Source organism: Microtus oregoni, unplaced genomic scaffold (assembly GCF_018167655.1).
Source record: "Microtus oregoni isolate MIOR12 unplaced genomic scaffold, Mior012 000037F_ref0000500, whole genome shotgun sequence".
Lineage (NCBI taxonomy): Eukaryota > Metazoa > Chordata > Mammalia > Rodentia > Cricetidae > Microtus > Microtus oregoni.
In genome coordinates, this window is record NW_024543096.1 from 8,753,084 (window position 1) to 8,769,273 (window position 16,190).

The window sequence follows — 16,190 nt, forward strand, 5'->3', positions numbered from 1 at the left end:
GCTGGAGAGCTGGCTCAGTGGTTAACGGTACTGGCTGCTCTTCCAGAGGATGAGGTGCTATTCCCAAGCTCACAACCTGTACAGTTCTGGAGGGTCATGTGCCCTCCGTCTAGCCTCCTTGACCACTCATACGGGGCACAGACATACATGCTGGCAAACACACACCTAAAATAGAATTTAAAAGCGTGTAATGATTAATATATCCTCATTTTTGAGAATTTTCCTTGCAGCCACTTTAATTCCAAAATGTATCCTCTGCAAAACGAATGGGGTAGTACTATCTGGAGAAATGCACACAGAAGCAATTGCAAAGTGGTTCAATAACCAGAATGCTCGGCACTATGGGAAACACTATGGGAAAAAGCACAGGATGTAAGGGGAAGGCACTCACGTCGCTGGCAATATCCCTGGAGGCCTTGGCACTCTTGATGGAAATGGCATCCTCTCTCAGGTCGTAGTCCTTCATCTTCGATTCATCCCAGCCTTTGGTGTACAGTTTCTAGGTAGAAGGTAAAACACAACAGAGAATGGAACTGTTTTAGAAACCCAACAGGTCACTTCCCAAAGAAGACATCGTTGGAGGAGGACAAACATTTTAATGGCTTCTACAGAGATTTAAACACCACCCGAGGGCCCCTCTTACCTGACTGATATTGGCAGAATTGCTTTTGGCCAGCAGGATTTCAGGGGTGTCTGGCATGACATGGATGGAGGCCTTGTCGGCATCCCAAGCTTCTGTGTATAAATGCTGTGGAGAAGGAGAGGAAAGCCTTCTGCTGGACCCAGTCACGTTAGTTCCCCTCAACCGTAACCTCTTTTTATTACGAATACAGCCTTCTAGAGGTAGTAAACAGTAAAACCTGGCAACATGGAGACAACTGGGCATGACCTGAGCACTCTCATAAACCAATATGATGGCCTCACTGTGGATCCTTTCCACCTAGTGAACCCTGAGCTTCCTTCTTAGAACTTCTGCAGAGTGCTTGGTTACACAGCAGAGGTCATACACAGAGCAGTCAGCCTAAGGGCAAAGCTCAATCCAACTTGCTGGAAGCTGAGTGTTCCTGAGAATGAAGTGTGCGTTTCTCACTGCTCTTGTCTAAAGGTCACAGTAGATTCTCTCTGCCTCTTTCCCTCTGTTCTCCTTTGTGATTGTTCTTGGTGTAGTGTAAACTGGTCTCTGGTGGTTTATTCTGCAAGCTCTTTCCTAGAGGTATTTCTAATTCTCTTCTGAGAGCTCACTCCCACAACGGAAGAAGCGAAAGACACCCAGGCAGGGTTAGAACTCATCTCAGTTCGACTCAACCTGGAATGCATACGCACCCAACTAAGAAGCTACTGATTTGATAAAAGATGAGCAGACAGACGGGACTCTGAGGAAAACATTCTTCTCTCTTGTGTGATAACAATACCAGTTCGGTTTCTAAAGTGGATTCTCACAGCCTAAATCAGTGGAACAGAAGAGGCAGCTAGGCTGTGGCATGAACCATGGACCAAGAGAACCAGGGGCCTACGTCTGCTCCACCTGGGCCAATGTTTCATGCAGAGGCAGGTTGCAGCTGAAGGGGGTCATGTGCACTGGTGGGGACATGATCCCCAGGATCAGTTTTCAAGTATACCTATGGTTAGAGGGCACAGTTGGAGAAAAGCACCGGAAGTTAGCTAGAATTCCTGCAGTCCTCCTACAGGAGGCTGTGGAAGTGGGCCCTCTCCTGATTGTTGCTCCCTGGCTCACCTGGCCATTCCCCGCCTCAGGGGTCAAGTCCACCGCAGGCCTGACTGGTGGCAGACAGCCGCTAACGACTCACCTTGCTCATTGTGATGGCATTATTTTTCGCCAGGACAATTTCCGGGGTGTCGGTGATACAAGTGAACTTGAGCTGGTCGGCAGGCTGGCGATACTTCCTGTCACTCAAGATTTCGCCGGCTCTCTTCACCTTCTCAACCTCGACGGAACCAATGGGAACCCATCCGATGCCTCTCAGCCACTCAAGATCAGCTTTGTAGACAGCCTAGAAACCAAAGTGTTAAGCATTGAGACGTCGCCTTGTCATCCTGGCATCTGACTGACTGAACATATACAAAATAACGACTGAACTGTAGCTGTGTATAATTTTAGGAAGACCCACCTTTGTTTAAAAAGGCTTATCAAATACCATGTCCCTAGAGTTGGCTGTTGTTCACTGCATTTCGAAGACCCATCAAATCTCTTCAACATTGGATTTCAATGGAACAAAAAGGGGACATTACTGCCTGACTTCTAGGGAAAGGTGCTTGCCGTCTGGTGTGATGCTCACACCTATACACGTGGGAATAATTCTCCTGGAACACACGGGGCTCCTATGTTGTTTGGCCTTCACAGATAGTTATGATAGACACAGGGTGAATACTACCAACTGACCACTTGTGAGTGCAAATAAAAGTAGCATTTTTACATGACTTTATATATATGTGCTTCTAAATCCTGCTTTTCCTTGTACTTATTTTAAGTCTTTTTTGACTTGTCTTGGAATTCATTTTTTTTCCCATTGGATTTAAATAATCAGCTCTAAGAGAATACTTCTTCTAAGGGAAACTTTTATTTTTATGGTTTTTGAAGAACTTTTTTTCTTGTAACTTTGCAATACCATTACTTTCATAATCTTTCAAAAGCAACTATTTAGTCAGGGCCCAATCAAATCAAGAAGTTACTGAACCAACAAGGGGGTATCTGGGAGGTCACAGGGTGTCAACTGCTGACAAAAGTGTCCCTTGTATTTTTAGGTCACTACAATATGTCAGTTTCCTAGAAACTGGCCAAAATGTTCATGTCTCATTCCTAAACAATCATTCACAAATTATTACTGATGTTTCCTATAAGAAAATTGAGTCCATGAAAGGATGAGATACAATCAGTCCAATTGGGAAATTAGTTTGCTTTAAATCAGGACTCCTTAACCTGATATCAGTGAACTTGGACATAACTAAATCTAACATCCATATTTTTATTAACATCTAACTGAAACATAGCATTCAAACAAGTATAACTATGGATAACAGACTACAGTACCATTAATACTACATGTGTACTACATGTGTTTTAGCAATATGTGTTAGGGACACTTGTGTTATTTGCAGATGTTACAGACTTCTTAAAATACTATGCCTTTCACTTTTCTTTGGAATTAGTTATTATACTCAGAGCTAGTTATTATAGGTAGGGCTATAATTATTGAATGTGTTAACAAATAAGTACACACATATGATCATATCTCAGTTTTGGTTGGATATTTTCATAATCGTTCTCAATATGGTTGGCTTCCTTTGAGCTCAATGCTTATTTTATGTATATTTCATGGGTTTTATTAAGCTTCCCAAAGATTCTCTGACACTGAAAATGTCAGATTTCCCTCACTGAACTGTATGAAGACATGGCTGAAGAACATCAGACCCACTTACATCGCTCTGGAGGTCATAGGCCTTCCGCGCCTGAATGACATCATTCTGATCAGGCAGGCAGGTCCATTCATGCAGAGGATGCTTGTAGTCTATGTCGCTGACCAAGATCTGGCACTTCTTGGCCAGCACCACGCCCAGCATGTCCACCGGGCTGCTGTACTTGGTCTTCCACTTCTCAAAGTCTTTCTTGTACTCCCGGTCACTCTGGATCTTGGCCACGTGCATGGACCACATCATCTTGGGGTCATCTTCGATGTTCCGAGCCCCAATGTGGTGGCCTAGCTGCTTGCGGTAGCCTTCCTTATACTTGTACTGGAGAAAGAAAAGTTATGTAAATCTGATGAAAGAAACACATACTACTTCTGTGTATTTTCCCACTATTATCAAGCAGAACAAAGATTATTACCAACCCCATCTATAAAACAGGATCCTGATGATCACAATGTATGTTTGTAACAGGGTTCAGCCTACACTTCAGGGCTCCTTGTATTTTGTATTCTTTCTTTCTCTAAACTACAGTACCCCAGTATAACATCGAATTCCTTGGCAAATAAACTTCAGTGCTTTTTTTTTAAACCATTAACATTAAAGATATTTTAGAATATTTCTCTTGTTAGACCTTTGAATGAATTCCTTGGTCATGGATATGCATCCCATTTAGGTAGAGTTTATGTGCTAAGGAGCTATTCTCCTTATTAGCCAGTCAGCATCACCTACATTTGCCAGAAGAGTCATTCCTTGGGGTTCAGAAACTATCTACTTTTAAAGTTCAAAAGCCACCCTTCTCATTTTAACTAAAGGAGGATGACACTTGGAAGTGCAAGCAAGGGCTGGCAACAAACACCCTGAAACTGTCCCTCTGACAACATTTTAAAGAAACGCTTCTTAAAAAAAAAACAAAAAGTCAACTTACATCACTGGCAATCTCTCTCGATGCCTTGGCTGCTCGGATAGGAATGGCGTCCAGGCGCAAGTCGTAGCCTTGCTTCTTGGCCTCTTCCAGCGACACTTTGTAGAGTTTCTGTGGAGAGAGTCCTTAGTCACCACCCCCTTCAGTGCTTCCTGTGGCCATTTCAACTGAAATGAATCCCCTAAACACAGTGGCGGTGTCACCGACAATCACGCTTCACAGGTCCTCGGACACGTGTTTGAGACATCAAGATTTCCTGACTGGTAAATCTGAAAACATGTTGGCGGAGCGTCCATGTTTGGGTGCTCTACCACGGCTGACCCACGGAGGGTCTTAGAGGAGGAGTGATACTCAGGATACTTCCCCACAGGGACTCCACTTCCTGTCTGCTAAACCAAAGCTTGGTCTTCCTTGTGGACCCACCACGCAGCCCAGGGTTAAGTCAAGGACGAGCTGTTTCTTTTGCCAACAATGTCAGTTATAGGGTAGGTAATACATTAGGGAAAGCATTTAATGAAGGGAAACATCACGACCCCTCGGTTTGGCCTCTCTGGATACTCACGTCGCTGTAGTTTATCCTGTTGAGTTTGGCCAGCATGATCTCAGGCGTGTCGGGCATGACGTGGATGGTTTTCTTGTCATTGTCCCAGGCTTCCGTGTACAAGCGCTATTGAAAAAAAAGGAGAAAATTATTTTGGTGTTCACAGAAATTGTTATCTCTTTGACACAAAGTAGAACTAAATTTATTAAGGCTGCATTCCTTTGTTCATTACTAAGAGTTTATAAATACTTCAATTATTAAATAATTCAACTGTTCTGCAAAGTATAATTAGGTTTCGGTACTTAAATTCTGTCTAAGAATTATTTGCTGTTCTTTTTTGAGACAGGGTTTCCTACAGCTCAGTTTAGCTTCAAAATCATTACATATAGCTTTGAACTCCGAATCTTTTGGTCTCTGCCTTCCAAGTACTGGGATTATAAACATACACATCATGCCAAGCTTTACATATAGTATGCATGCATTTTAATATTTCAAATTTATTCATTGAAAATGTCAGTGTATGTGTGCTGGCTAGTTTTATGTCAACTTGACACTGCCCAGAGTCATCTGACAGTCCTGAACTTCAACTGACAATATGCTTTAAGAACAGGAGGTAGGCAAGCCTGTTGACCATTTTCTTAATTAGCGATTGGTGGGGGAGCCCACTGTGGGTGGGGCCATCCCTAGGCTGGTGGTCCTGGGTTCTACAAGAAATGCAGAGCAAGGCATGGGCAGCAAGTCAGTAAGCGGCACCCTCCACGGCCTCTGTATCAGCTCCTGGTCCCAGGTACTTGCCCTGTTTGAGTTCCTGTCCTGACTTCCTTCAGTGATGAACAGTGATGTGGAAGTAAAGCCAAATAAACCCTTTCCCTCCTCAGGTTGCTTTGGTCATGGTGTTTCATCATAGCAATAGTAACCCTGGCTAAGACAGCATACAATGTATCTTTACCCTCCAACTTCTCCTGGGCTCCCCTAAAACATCTCTTTCTCTTTCTCTCTCTTTTTCTCTTTCTCTCTCTCAACTTCCTCTTTTTCATAGTACTTTAAACAAGAATTTAATATTTTGAAGCATCACCAAGTAATAAACATATTTAAGTAGAAAAACTTATATTAAGACAGATAATATAAACTCAGAAAGCAAAAACTCACTTATTTTAATATGTAGATACTAGTTTTTACTCTCTCTGTGTGTGTGTGAGAGGGAGAGAGAGAGAGAGAGAGAGAGAGAGAGAGAGAGAGAGAGAAGGAGAGAGAGAGAGCGCTGGCAAGATGACTCAGTGGGTAAGGATGCTTGCTACCAAACCTGACAGCCTGATTCCAGGGATTCACATGTAAAGGGAGGTAATTTAGTCCCACAGGTTGTCATCTAACCTCCACATGCCTGCCATGACACACGTGTACACACACACAAATGTCAACAAGTGAAAACGTAGGTAAAGCCTTCAAAAACTAGAAAGGTCAAGAAAAGTTAAAAAGTGTGGCGGAAACAAGGGAAAGAAATAGGAACCCACATCACAGGAAAGCAGGAGAGAGACTGGGTGGGGAATAAGACAAAAGGGGTTGTGTGACAAAGGAGTGGGAGAGACAAGGGGGAGAACTACCAAAGCACATTTCATATGCCAACTGAAATCATTTGAGCAGGTATGATACGCCTCGGAGTAACTCCAAGACATAACTGCATGCCAGAGCCGCTTCTTGCCCTGTGGTAATTCTTGGGCTTGATGGTGGAGCGTGAAGACTCACTTTGTTCATGTTTATTGCGTTGTTCTTCGCCAGCACCTGCTCCAGTGAGTCGGTGATACTGGTAAATTTCAATGTGTCTGGACGCTGGCGGTAGATATTATCGCTTAGTATCTCTGTGGCCCTCTTGGCTTTAACAACTTCCAGGGAACCAATGGGAACCCAGCCAATGCCTTTCATCCACTCAAGGTCTGCCTTGTACAGATTCTGAAGACCAACGGGTAAGAGAGACGTGTTAACTCTTCTTTTGTGAGTCATCTCAAGACACATCACACTCAAGAAACAGGAATATGGGTGTATGTAGAAATATGCTTTATATAATATGTACATGTCCAAAAACCTTTAAAAAATTAATGGAAAAAAAAGAAACTTTTTTTTTTTTTTTTGCTGAACAGATAAAACTGGCAGCATACTCAGACACCGGTCCCTGACTAATAGCCTTGAATTCTCTAAAGATTTTTTTTCTTGAGCTTTTTAAAAAGGAACATTAGCCAGTCCTTAAGGATTTTACAAGATCTTTCACAGAGGACCAGTGCTCCTTAAGCCTTGGCAAATGTGTTCTAATCATTTCAAATTAAACCACACGAGTAGACCAATGACACAAAGTATGGCAATCACAAGACCCTTGCCAATTTCCATCTCCAAAAAGCCCAGCTCTCAAGTGAGTAAAGGGGATGCGCCGATGGAAAGATATTAGGTGTTTATCAGTTTATTCCTGAGCGAGCTGCTAATATGAGATAACTGGCTTTGAAAAAGGATGTCTTCATATTTTTCTTCTTGTACATTTAAGTATAAGCAGTTATTAAAGGAATATAAAACAATGTACTTTTATTCCCACTCTCCATTAGCCGCTGCCAACATGTATTCTCTTTCTTTTTGCTTCTACTTTGCTGGTCAAAATGTCACTAGTGATCCATCCCTTCCTTCCCCCTCCCTCCTTCCTTCCCCCTCCCTCCTTCCTTCCCCCTCCCTCCCCTTCCTTCCCCCTCCCTCCTTCCTTCCCCCTCCCTCCTTCCCTTCCTTCCCCCTCCCTTCCTTCCTTCCCTCCTTCCCTTCCTTCCTTCCCTTCCTTTCTTCCCTCCTTCCCTTCCTTCCTTCCCTCCTTCCCTTCCTTCCTTCCTTCCTTGGCAGGGTCCTATAGCTAAGGCTGGCTTTGAACTCCCAATCTTTCTGCCTCCACTTCCAAGGTTCTGGGATTACAGGTATGAGCCACAATGACTGGGTCAGCAATGTTATTTTGAGGGCTAATCGTTAGTTGATTCAGACAAAAGAAGCCTGAATCACTAGGAAGCTAAATTCTGTATAACATTGATAGTATTTACTTCCTTTTTACCCACAACTTTTGGAGGGTTCCCCAATGAGAAACTCCTACTTCTAGGGGCATTTAGATTTCCGGTCCTTAACACTAGTCAGAATCTCACAGACTTTCTTCTGATATGGTTTTTATCTCATACCAGAGATACTTACATCACTCTGGAGGTCATATGCTTTCCGTGCCTGTATGACATCATTCTGGTCAGGCAGGCATGTCCATTCATGCAGGAGGTGTTTGTAGTCCACATCACTGACCAAGGTCTGACACTTCTTGGCTAACACAATCCCGAGCATGTCCACTGGGCTGCTGTATCTTGTCTTGTATTTCTCAAACTCTTTTTTATATTCACGGTCACTCTGCACTTTGGCAATGTGGAGGGACCACATCATCTTGGGATCATCGTGTATGGCTCGGGCGCCAATGTGGTGGCCCAACTGCTTCCGGTAGGCTTCTTTATATTTGTACTGAAAGAGACACAACCCATAAGCATAAGGAGGAAGGAGGAGGTGGAGAGGACCGCTGCTGGCTGCTCCTGTGACGCCATGCCTCGAGGCAAGAAGAACCCCAGCATAAGTCGCAGAATCATATGCTGGCAAAATCTGGCCAAAAGTGATGACTGGAAGAGGCTGTCCAATCGCAGCCACAAGCTAATCCAGTGCCCCAGAAGCCCTACCAAGCAGCCTGCTAGAGAGCACCCCGGGGTGTATGCCTACGTGGCTCCCTGGCTTCTCCTTGGAAAGGCACAGAAATATAGCACATATGTTACTCAAACTATGTACAGCCTCCAGAAGCATACATGTAAGCCAGGAGGCATCATTTTGAAATAGACAAATTCTGTTATTTAGTAGGTGGGGAGTTTGGGTTTCAGAAGATGAGGAAGTTACAGGGCCGTTCTTGCCTGACAGTGGGAAAATATAGAGCACTGTTGGATCATCCGTTTAATCAATAGTCACTGTAGTCAGTTTCACCTTTCCCAACCTTAACAAAAAAGGGTTAAAAGCTATAAAGTTGGACACTGTTTCTACTTTCGGATAATTTTAAACATGTCCAGGAATGTGCTATCTTCATTTTCAGAGTACAGAAACAATGACCTTCAGCCTTTGGCTATCCTCCACCTTCCTTCCTGTATGGGCAAACTTAGCCACGCCCATTTCATGTTTGCATCCACTCTCTCCAGTGTATCATGAGTGTTCATGAGCAGCTCAACACAGTCCATCTGACTGTGAGACGCCTGCTCTATTTTAAGAAAGATGAAAAGCAAGCTCAAGAGAGCACAGTGCAGTGTAGACTATGAGCCTGGGATCATGGGCAGGTTATCCAGGTCCCACAACTGTTGGGGTTGGTGAGGTGAGAGAGGAGCACCGAGAGGTCCCACAGTGTTACAGAAGGGGGATCCCTGTGCTAGGGGCTGGCCCGACTGGGTGCCGAGTCAGTGCTTACATCACTAGCGATGTCCCGGGAAGCCTTGGCGGCCACGATGGGAATAGCATCGCTTCTCAAGTCATAACCTTCCTTCTTAGCTTCTTCCATGGCCTGGCGATAGAGGCTCTGGGGAAAGAGGGAAGACACGTTCTGTTAGAGAACTCACATTCGCTGGAAAACCACGTTTTTGGGGCAGGGGGTCAAAAGAAGACAACCCTTGGATGTAGAACTATGCATTCTCAACCGAAACAAAACAACGAAACAAAAAGAATTTTTCCAAGCTATTAAAGTTAAATGGGAATTTTGCATTCAGTAAATTGTAACATGATGCCTTCTTGCACATCCTTACAGGTTTTAGACACGAAGTCAGCAGTTCTCGGTGGTGTTTAAGTCAGTAAGAACTTACTCCATTCTTAAACCAGAGAAGAAGGATGCAAGGATTCCAGGTTTGAAACAGGGACAACTCTACCTGCATTACTCTATGACAATATACAACAAATCACGGTAAGCATGTGCTCGTGATCGAAAGCATGCCGCAATGAGACTCTGCTAATATTCAGTTGCTTATTAGTAATTGGTCTCAGCTGCCAGGAATTGGTAGCAGACACAGCGATAGCAAATACCAAAGACTGATGAGCCAGGAAAAGAAAAGATTCTGTTTTTAATCTGAACTGAGAAAACATCGTCACTGTTCAATTTCTTTGTTCACAAATTTTGACCAACTTTGTTGGTATCTTTACAATCATCCTGAAAGTCTACTGAAACAGTGTACTTTACAGTCATTGCTAATATTGCGCAATAAATCAAAACCACCACTCTGATTTCATGACAGTGTAGTCCAGGCTGGCCTAGAACTTACAACCCTCCGACCCTATGTTCCCCGGTGCTGAGACAAACTGAATGAATGGTATGTGCACCATGCCTGGCAAAACATTTACTTTAATAAACAGATCTTAATTATAAAAGGTTTCCAGATCTCTTAATGAGACGTGTTACTTCTCACAAATGTGAAAGAAAAAGATTCTGACGACCACAAATGAATTAAATGGTCATTCCGCACAGTTTTGTGTGTGTGTGGCGCCTCAGTTGTACAGCGTCGTGCTAGGGACAGAAGCATGCTTTTTGCTTTAGAAAGTAAGGCCCTTGTGTAAACACGCTTGGGCAGAGATTTTCAACAGATGCTCTGACACCCCAGAGTGGGCCTTTTCCTTTCTCAAAACCTGTAGAAAGTTTCACGACAAGGTCAATCTCAGTGAGCATCCCACTTTTCTCCTTGTTTGTTTCTCTCCTGCACTCTTTTTTTTTTTTTTTTTTTTTTTTGGTTTTTCGAGACAGGGTTTCTCTGTGGCTTTGTAGCTTGTCCTGGAACTGGCTCTTGTAGACCAGGCTAGTCTCCTGCACTCTTTATGTCATATATATTTGTCTATTTGCTATCTGTATTTCTCTATCAATAAAGACCACTTTAATGATACAGATTAAATTCAAATGCAGTTCTTTACAGATTTTTAAATTAAAAAATTGAAATTTTAAATTATTCAACCAATTAGGAGAAAATTATAAGTCACTACAAACTTCACTCCTAAACTTTTTTTTTTTTTTACAGAATATTTATTTCCTTATTTATGGGTATGTATACGTGTCTGTGTGAGTATATGTCAAGTGAATATATGCCAGCAGATCCCCTGGAGCTAGAGTCACAGGTGGCAATAAGCTAATCTAGGTGGAGTGCTGGGTCCTGGGTCCTCGGGAAGTGTAGGGAGCCTTCTTAATTGCCCAGTCACCTCTACGGCCCCACAATATTTCTTTTATAGCGTAAAATCCTATAATCCATCTATTATATTTTTTCATCCCAGAACAAAGCCTTAACTATGACCTCATGGTACAATCAAGGAAAATTGTCTGGAGCCAGCTCATGACCTCACGTCAGATTTCTTTAGTTTTCCCAACCTTTGAAAGAGGCACCGTGTTTTGAGGCACACAGCACTTTTCGTTATCTCCAAGGTCATGACTTAAAGCTTGTTTTGGGAAGTCACATGTGCAGGGTAGCTAGAGTAGCTGCAGGAGCATACACGAGACAAGGTTGAGGTGTGTTCGTTCCATTTGCAGTCAAGGAGTGAACTGTGGGGTGAAAGCCCTCGGCAATGCCTTTCACAGTCATTCACGGGGGTCATTCTTAAACCTCATCTTCAGAAAGCAGGGGCTGGGAAATTAATCTTGACATTTTAAAGAAAATAAACCAAGTTGGAAATTTTAGAATTAAAAAATATCCCGATCTTCTCTTACTAGTCTAAAAAGAAAATCTATTTCATTTCTCCTCAGGTAAGCAGGAGCCTCATCACAACCTGGGACAGAAGTTAGTTACATCTGCCTGAGGCTCAGCAAGGTCAGGTTCAGCAGAGAAACCTACCCCAGTGCGGCTGAGCTGGGGCAGGATCTCCCCTAAAGTGACTGAGCCGGGCAGGAGCTCCCCTAACATGGCTGAGCTGAGGCAGGAGACCCCTTAATGTGGCAGAACCAGGGCAGAACCCCACCCTAATGTGGCTGGGCTGGGGCAGGAGCCTGCCCTAATGTGGATGAGCCAGGGCTGGTCAGATATTTTTGTTGAGTCTGCTCTTTGATGATAGAGGAAGGAAAATTTCACCCTTTTCATTGATTAGTCTTTGCTATATGAGATAAGAAACATGCCTTTTCTTTAAGACTTTGTTATTACAAATAAATGTGTATTAATAGATGAATACAGGTAAGATAAAAACTTGATCAAGTCTTGAGAGTAAAAGCTTAAAGATCAGAATACTTGAATCAATCAGAGATTCTCCACCTGGACAAGGACAATCGAGTAAGAAACTACTTATGTAGTAGCAATTCTGCACTGGAAAGATAATTATTTCCCCTTAGATTCTATTGCCTCTAATACACTTCAACGGCAAGAAAAATTTGATTGCTCTTAGGCAATTTTGAAAAGGATGAATTAAAAATAAAACCTCTCATTTGCATTTGGATCTTGTTAATAAACTTTGCTATTTCAAATATATTAAACACATTTAATTTTCTTCTATTTCCCCTTTCTAGGGAAATCCATGCATCTCTCTTGGGGCCCTCTTATACTAATTTTCATGGTGACTTGAGGGTAAAAGAAAGACATTAAAATTTATTGACCCATTACTACCCATAGTATAGATTTTTGTCATCTGAAAAGTTTCTAGATACTTTATAGATGAGGCAACTGAAGAAAGCAAATATGCAGAACACGTTCCAAAACAAGTCCCAATTTGATGAACAACACAATTTCTTTGGATCTTTGCATGTGTACATCTCCTCTTCCCTCCCCCTCTGTGTGTGTGTGTGTGTGTGTGTGTGTGTGTGTGTCCAGGCACACTCACACCACAGGGCACTTGTGGAGTCAGAGGACAACCCCGAGTGTCAGTTTTCACTTTCCTTCCTGTTCGGGATGCCCTCTCCTGTGTGTGCCTGGCTAGCTCGCCTGGGGATTTCCAGGAATTCTGTCTCTACCCTCACCTTTCATTCCTTCTGGAATTATTAAGATGCTCACTTAGCACGTCTGGCTTCACATGGTTTCAAAAGGTCTGAGCTCAGGCCATGACATTTGCATAGCACTGCTTTACCCGCCGACCCACCTTTCTAGCTCGGGCAATAACTACTTTTATTTGAAATTATTATTTACTTATTAGTGGTTGATTGTAAGGACTTATACTTCTGTGTTTGTCTTTTGTTTGTTTGTCTTTGTTTTTCGAGACAGCGTTTCTCTGTAGCTTTGGAGCCTGTCCTGGAACCAGCTCTTGTAGATCAGGCTGGCCTCAAACTCACTGAGATCCACTTACTTCTGCCTCCTAAGTGCTGTGATTAAAGGCGTGCAGCACCACCGCCCGGCTGTGTTTGTCTTTCTAACTTTTGATGCAACAATATCCAAATTTAAAGTAAGATAATGAGTATAAAACCAAACCTAAGAAGAGTGGACTGCATCATGACTGTGCTGAGTGACAGTCTGACGTTCCTACATCAGCCAAAGTCAGTGTGAGCAGAGGAGGAAATCAAGAGCAGGTAGGTCTTACCTCACTGTAGTTTATTTTGTTTTGTCTGGCCAACATAATTTCGGGTGTATCGGGCATAATGTGGATTTGGGTCTTGTCTTTCTCCCAGGCTTCTGTGTACAAGCGCTGTGAAGGAGAAAACAAAAGGATCAGAAAAAAAAAAAAAACCCAAACATGTTTTAAACAGAAGAGACCATGAGCAAAGTGAAAAAAACTGAAAAACAGCCTCTTGCCTTACTGTACCGTGTACATGGTTAACACTCTAGTCAATCCCTTTGATTTTTATAGGGTATCTACTATAACTAAATATAGACATATATTAATGTGAGAAAAATACACAGACACACACACACTACCAGGTCACTCAAAACCCAATTAAAATTTCAAAATCATGTATTTCCCAGCATATTTATATATCCATATGTTTACTATGGCTATATTAAAACTCATAAATTTTAAGAAAGAAGATCCAATACCAACAAAACATTATTTTAGCAGACTTAAAAGATGTTGAGCCAGGCAGTGGTGGTGCATGCCTTTATTCCCAGCACTCAGGAGGCAGAGGCAGGCAAATCTCTGTGAGTTCAAGGCCAGCCTGGTCTACAAGAGCTAGTTCCAGGTCAGCCAGGGCTGTTACACAGAGAAACCTTGTCTTGAAAAACCAAGAAAAAGATGTTGAGCCCCTGCCTTCTCCCCGGGATCTGCCTCGAGGACCAGATCCCTCGAGGACCGACAAGGCAAGAACACTAGACCCACTTCCAGTGCCGGCCTCAGGGCGCAGAAGCGCATTATGAAGGCGACAAGAGCCGTTGGTCTGGACCTCTGTCCCAGCCCGGGGCAACCAGCCAGGGCCTGTCGGACAGGATCCGCCCCACCCCGACAGGGTCTAGGACCACTGCTCCTCCGCGGCTGGAAAATGGTAGTAAATTGCAGTAAATACCCTCAAGAATGCAGCGTCCCTGCTCAGCAGGAAGTAGCCAGACAGATTGACAACGCCCAAATTCCCTAAAAGATCATTTAAGTGGGGCCCCTTCAGTGGTTGCGGAACAGCAAGCCTGCTTTCCTGAGTTCTGCTCCACCCTTCTGCTAGAAGGCAGCTGGAGCAGAGCTTTGCTACATGGCTGTGGTGGAAGGCACATTGCCTCAGTCCAGCCGGTGCCTAGCCTGGCAGATGCTGCAGGGGTGCCGGGAGTGTCGGCAGGTGCAACAGCAAGTGCTGGAGCTGAGACAAGCTGGAGCACAGACCCCACTGGGCTGCCAGAGAACGCCACGGGGCAAGGAGAAGACAGTGGCAGTTCCAGGCTCTGCACACCGAAGAGTCTGCAGCAGAGCGAATTTAAATCAAGAGACTGCCCTATTGTAGGAGCAGGTGGACTTATGGCTAGTACAACAAACGTCTTGTTCATCATTCCATTTGTGTGACATCTGTTAATATTGCTAATGCCTCTTATGTGATGAAACAACTCAATGGTTACTTGAATAACCCTTGAAATGTTACAATTAGCACACCAGATTGTAACTGTTTAGCCAAAGGGCTGGTTGAATACCGTAGCTCAAATGGGAGGCTGGGTCCAGTGGGGATTGGGGACCCTATTGCTGGCAATCTTAACGCCTGTTGCTAAGGGCATTCATTTCTGACTTCTGTGTAAGAGCAGACAACCCATGAGAATGCAGCATATGGTCACTTAGCAGAAGCAGGATCAGCTGGGCTGTTAGGGAAGCCAAAGAGGTGCACGAGAGAGAAGGTGGCTTCCATGCACTCAGCTGACAAGAATGAATGTGCCACGGGGGTATGGCAGCTGGGGTGTGTTATTTAGGGGACTGCTCCTGGGGTCATGGCAAAGCCACTCCTAAAAGTCCCGAGTCTGAAATGGTCACACACCTCTGTTCACTTGAGGGGAAGAGGATGTGTGGGAAATAGTATGAGGAACCAACCTGGGATGCTTGACAGGCTTAAATTGCTCTCTTGTGTTCCCTAAAAGCCAGTATTCTCCTGAGGAGATGCTGTCACTCTCTCCTGAGTACAGGTTCAACAGAGTGCTGGCCAAAGTGAATCTAGGTGCAGTAGAGACCAAAAGGCTGTGGTCAGGAGGGTCTTCTGTTTTATAAAAAATTAAGGGGGGAGATGTTGGGGGAGCAGTGAGACCCCAGATCCTGAATTTCTTGTAAACAACTTGTTTTCCCTTGATCTGAGTGCCTACAGCTGCTCTGAGCAGGAGACCTTCAGGAGTTCTTGATGGCAGGAGAGTGGTTTCTGGTGGGTTTGGCTGGGGCGTTTCTCTCTATATAATCTGCCCCTGAACACAATAAAGGGGGCATCCTTGGGGTTTTAGTATCAGTGTTAAAGGTCTGCGTGTCGGTCTGTCTCTGCGTCTTTATTCTCAACCTCCAGCCCCCTTTCCTGAAGCTTGCGAACTGGGTAAAAGCGCACCGAGCGCAGACATGGGGGCGCAGTGCGCGGCATATTTTTGGTTGTGAGCCTAGCCTTTAACGGCTGAGCCATCTCTCCACCCCAATTTTAATATTTTAAAATTTTTAATCCCGTGCATGCATGTGGGTCTGTGTTTGGGTCTGTGTACATGAGTGCAGATGCCCACGGACATCAGAGAAGTCAGATCCCTCGAAGCTGTTCTTGCAGACGGTTGTTAGCTGACTGGCATGGGTGCAAGGCGCTGACCTGGCTCCTTGGCATGCGCAGTAGGCACTCAGCTGCCGAACCACCTCTCCAGCCCCAAGGAATTCTATCTGTAACACTGACTGACCATTTCACAAAGA

General features: G+C 44.0%; 1 protein-coding gene across 1 annotated transcript in view; it reads right to left on the bottom strand.

Annotated features, from left to right (window-relative positions):
* The window catches only part of Neb (nebulin), a 182,217-nt gene that overhangs the window by 77,434 nt on the left and 88,593 nt on the right, over positions 1-16,190 (bottom strand). The window contains exons 71-80 of the mRNA XM_041631527.1: positions 13,437-13,541; positions 9,385-9,492; positions 8,097-8,408; positions 6,633-6,836; positions 4,911-5,015; positions 4,352-4,459; positions 3,439-3,750; positions 1,809-2,012; positions 644-748; positions 392-499 (exon numbers count right to left, since the gene is read on the bottom strand). Of these exons, the coding sequence (XP_041487461.1) occupies positions 392-499; positions 644-748; positions 1,809-2,012; positions 3,439-3,750; positions 4,352-4,459; positions 4,911-5,015; positions 6,633-6,836; positions 8,097-8,408; positions 9,385-9,492; positions 13,437-13,541 (1,671 nt within the window). The remainder of the gene's footprint in view (positions 1-391; positions 500-643; positions 749-1,808; positions 2,013-3,438; positions 3,751-4,351; positions 4,460-4,910; positions 5,016-6,632; positions 6,837-8,096; positions 8,409-9,384; positions 9,493-13,436; positions 13,542-16,190) is intronic.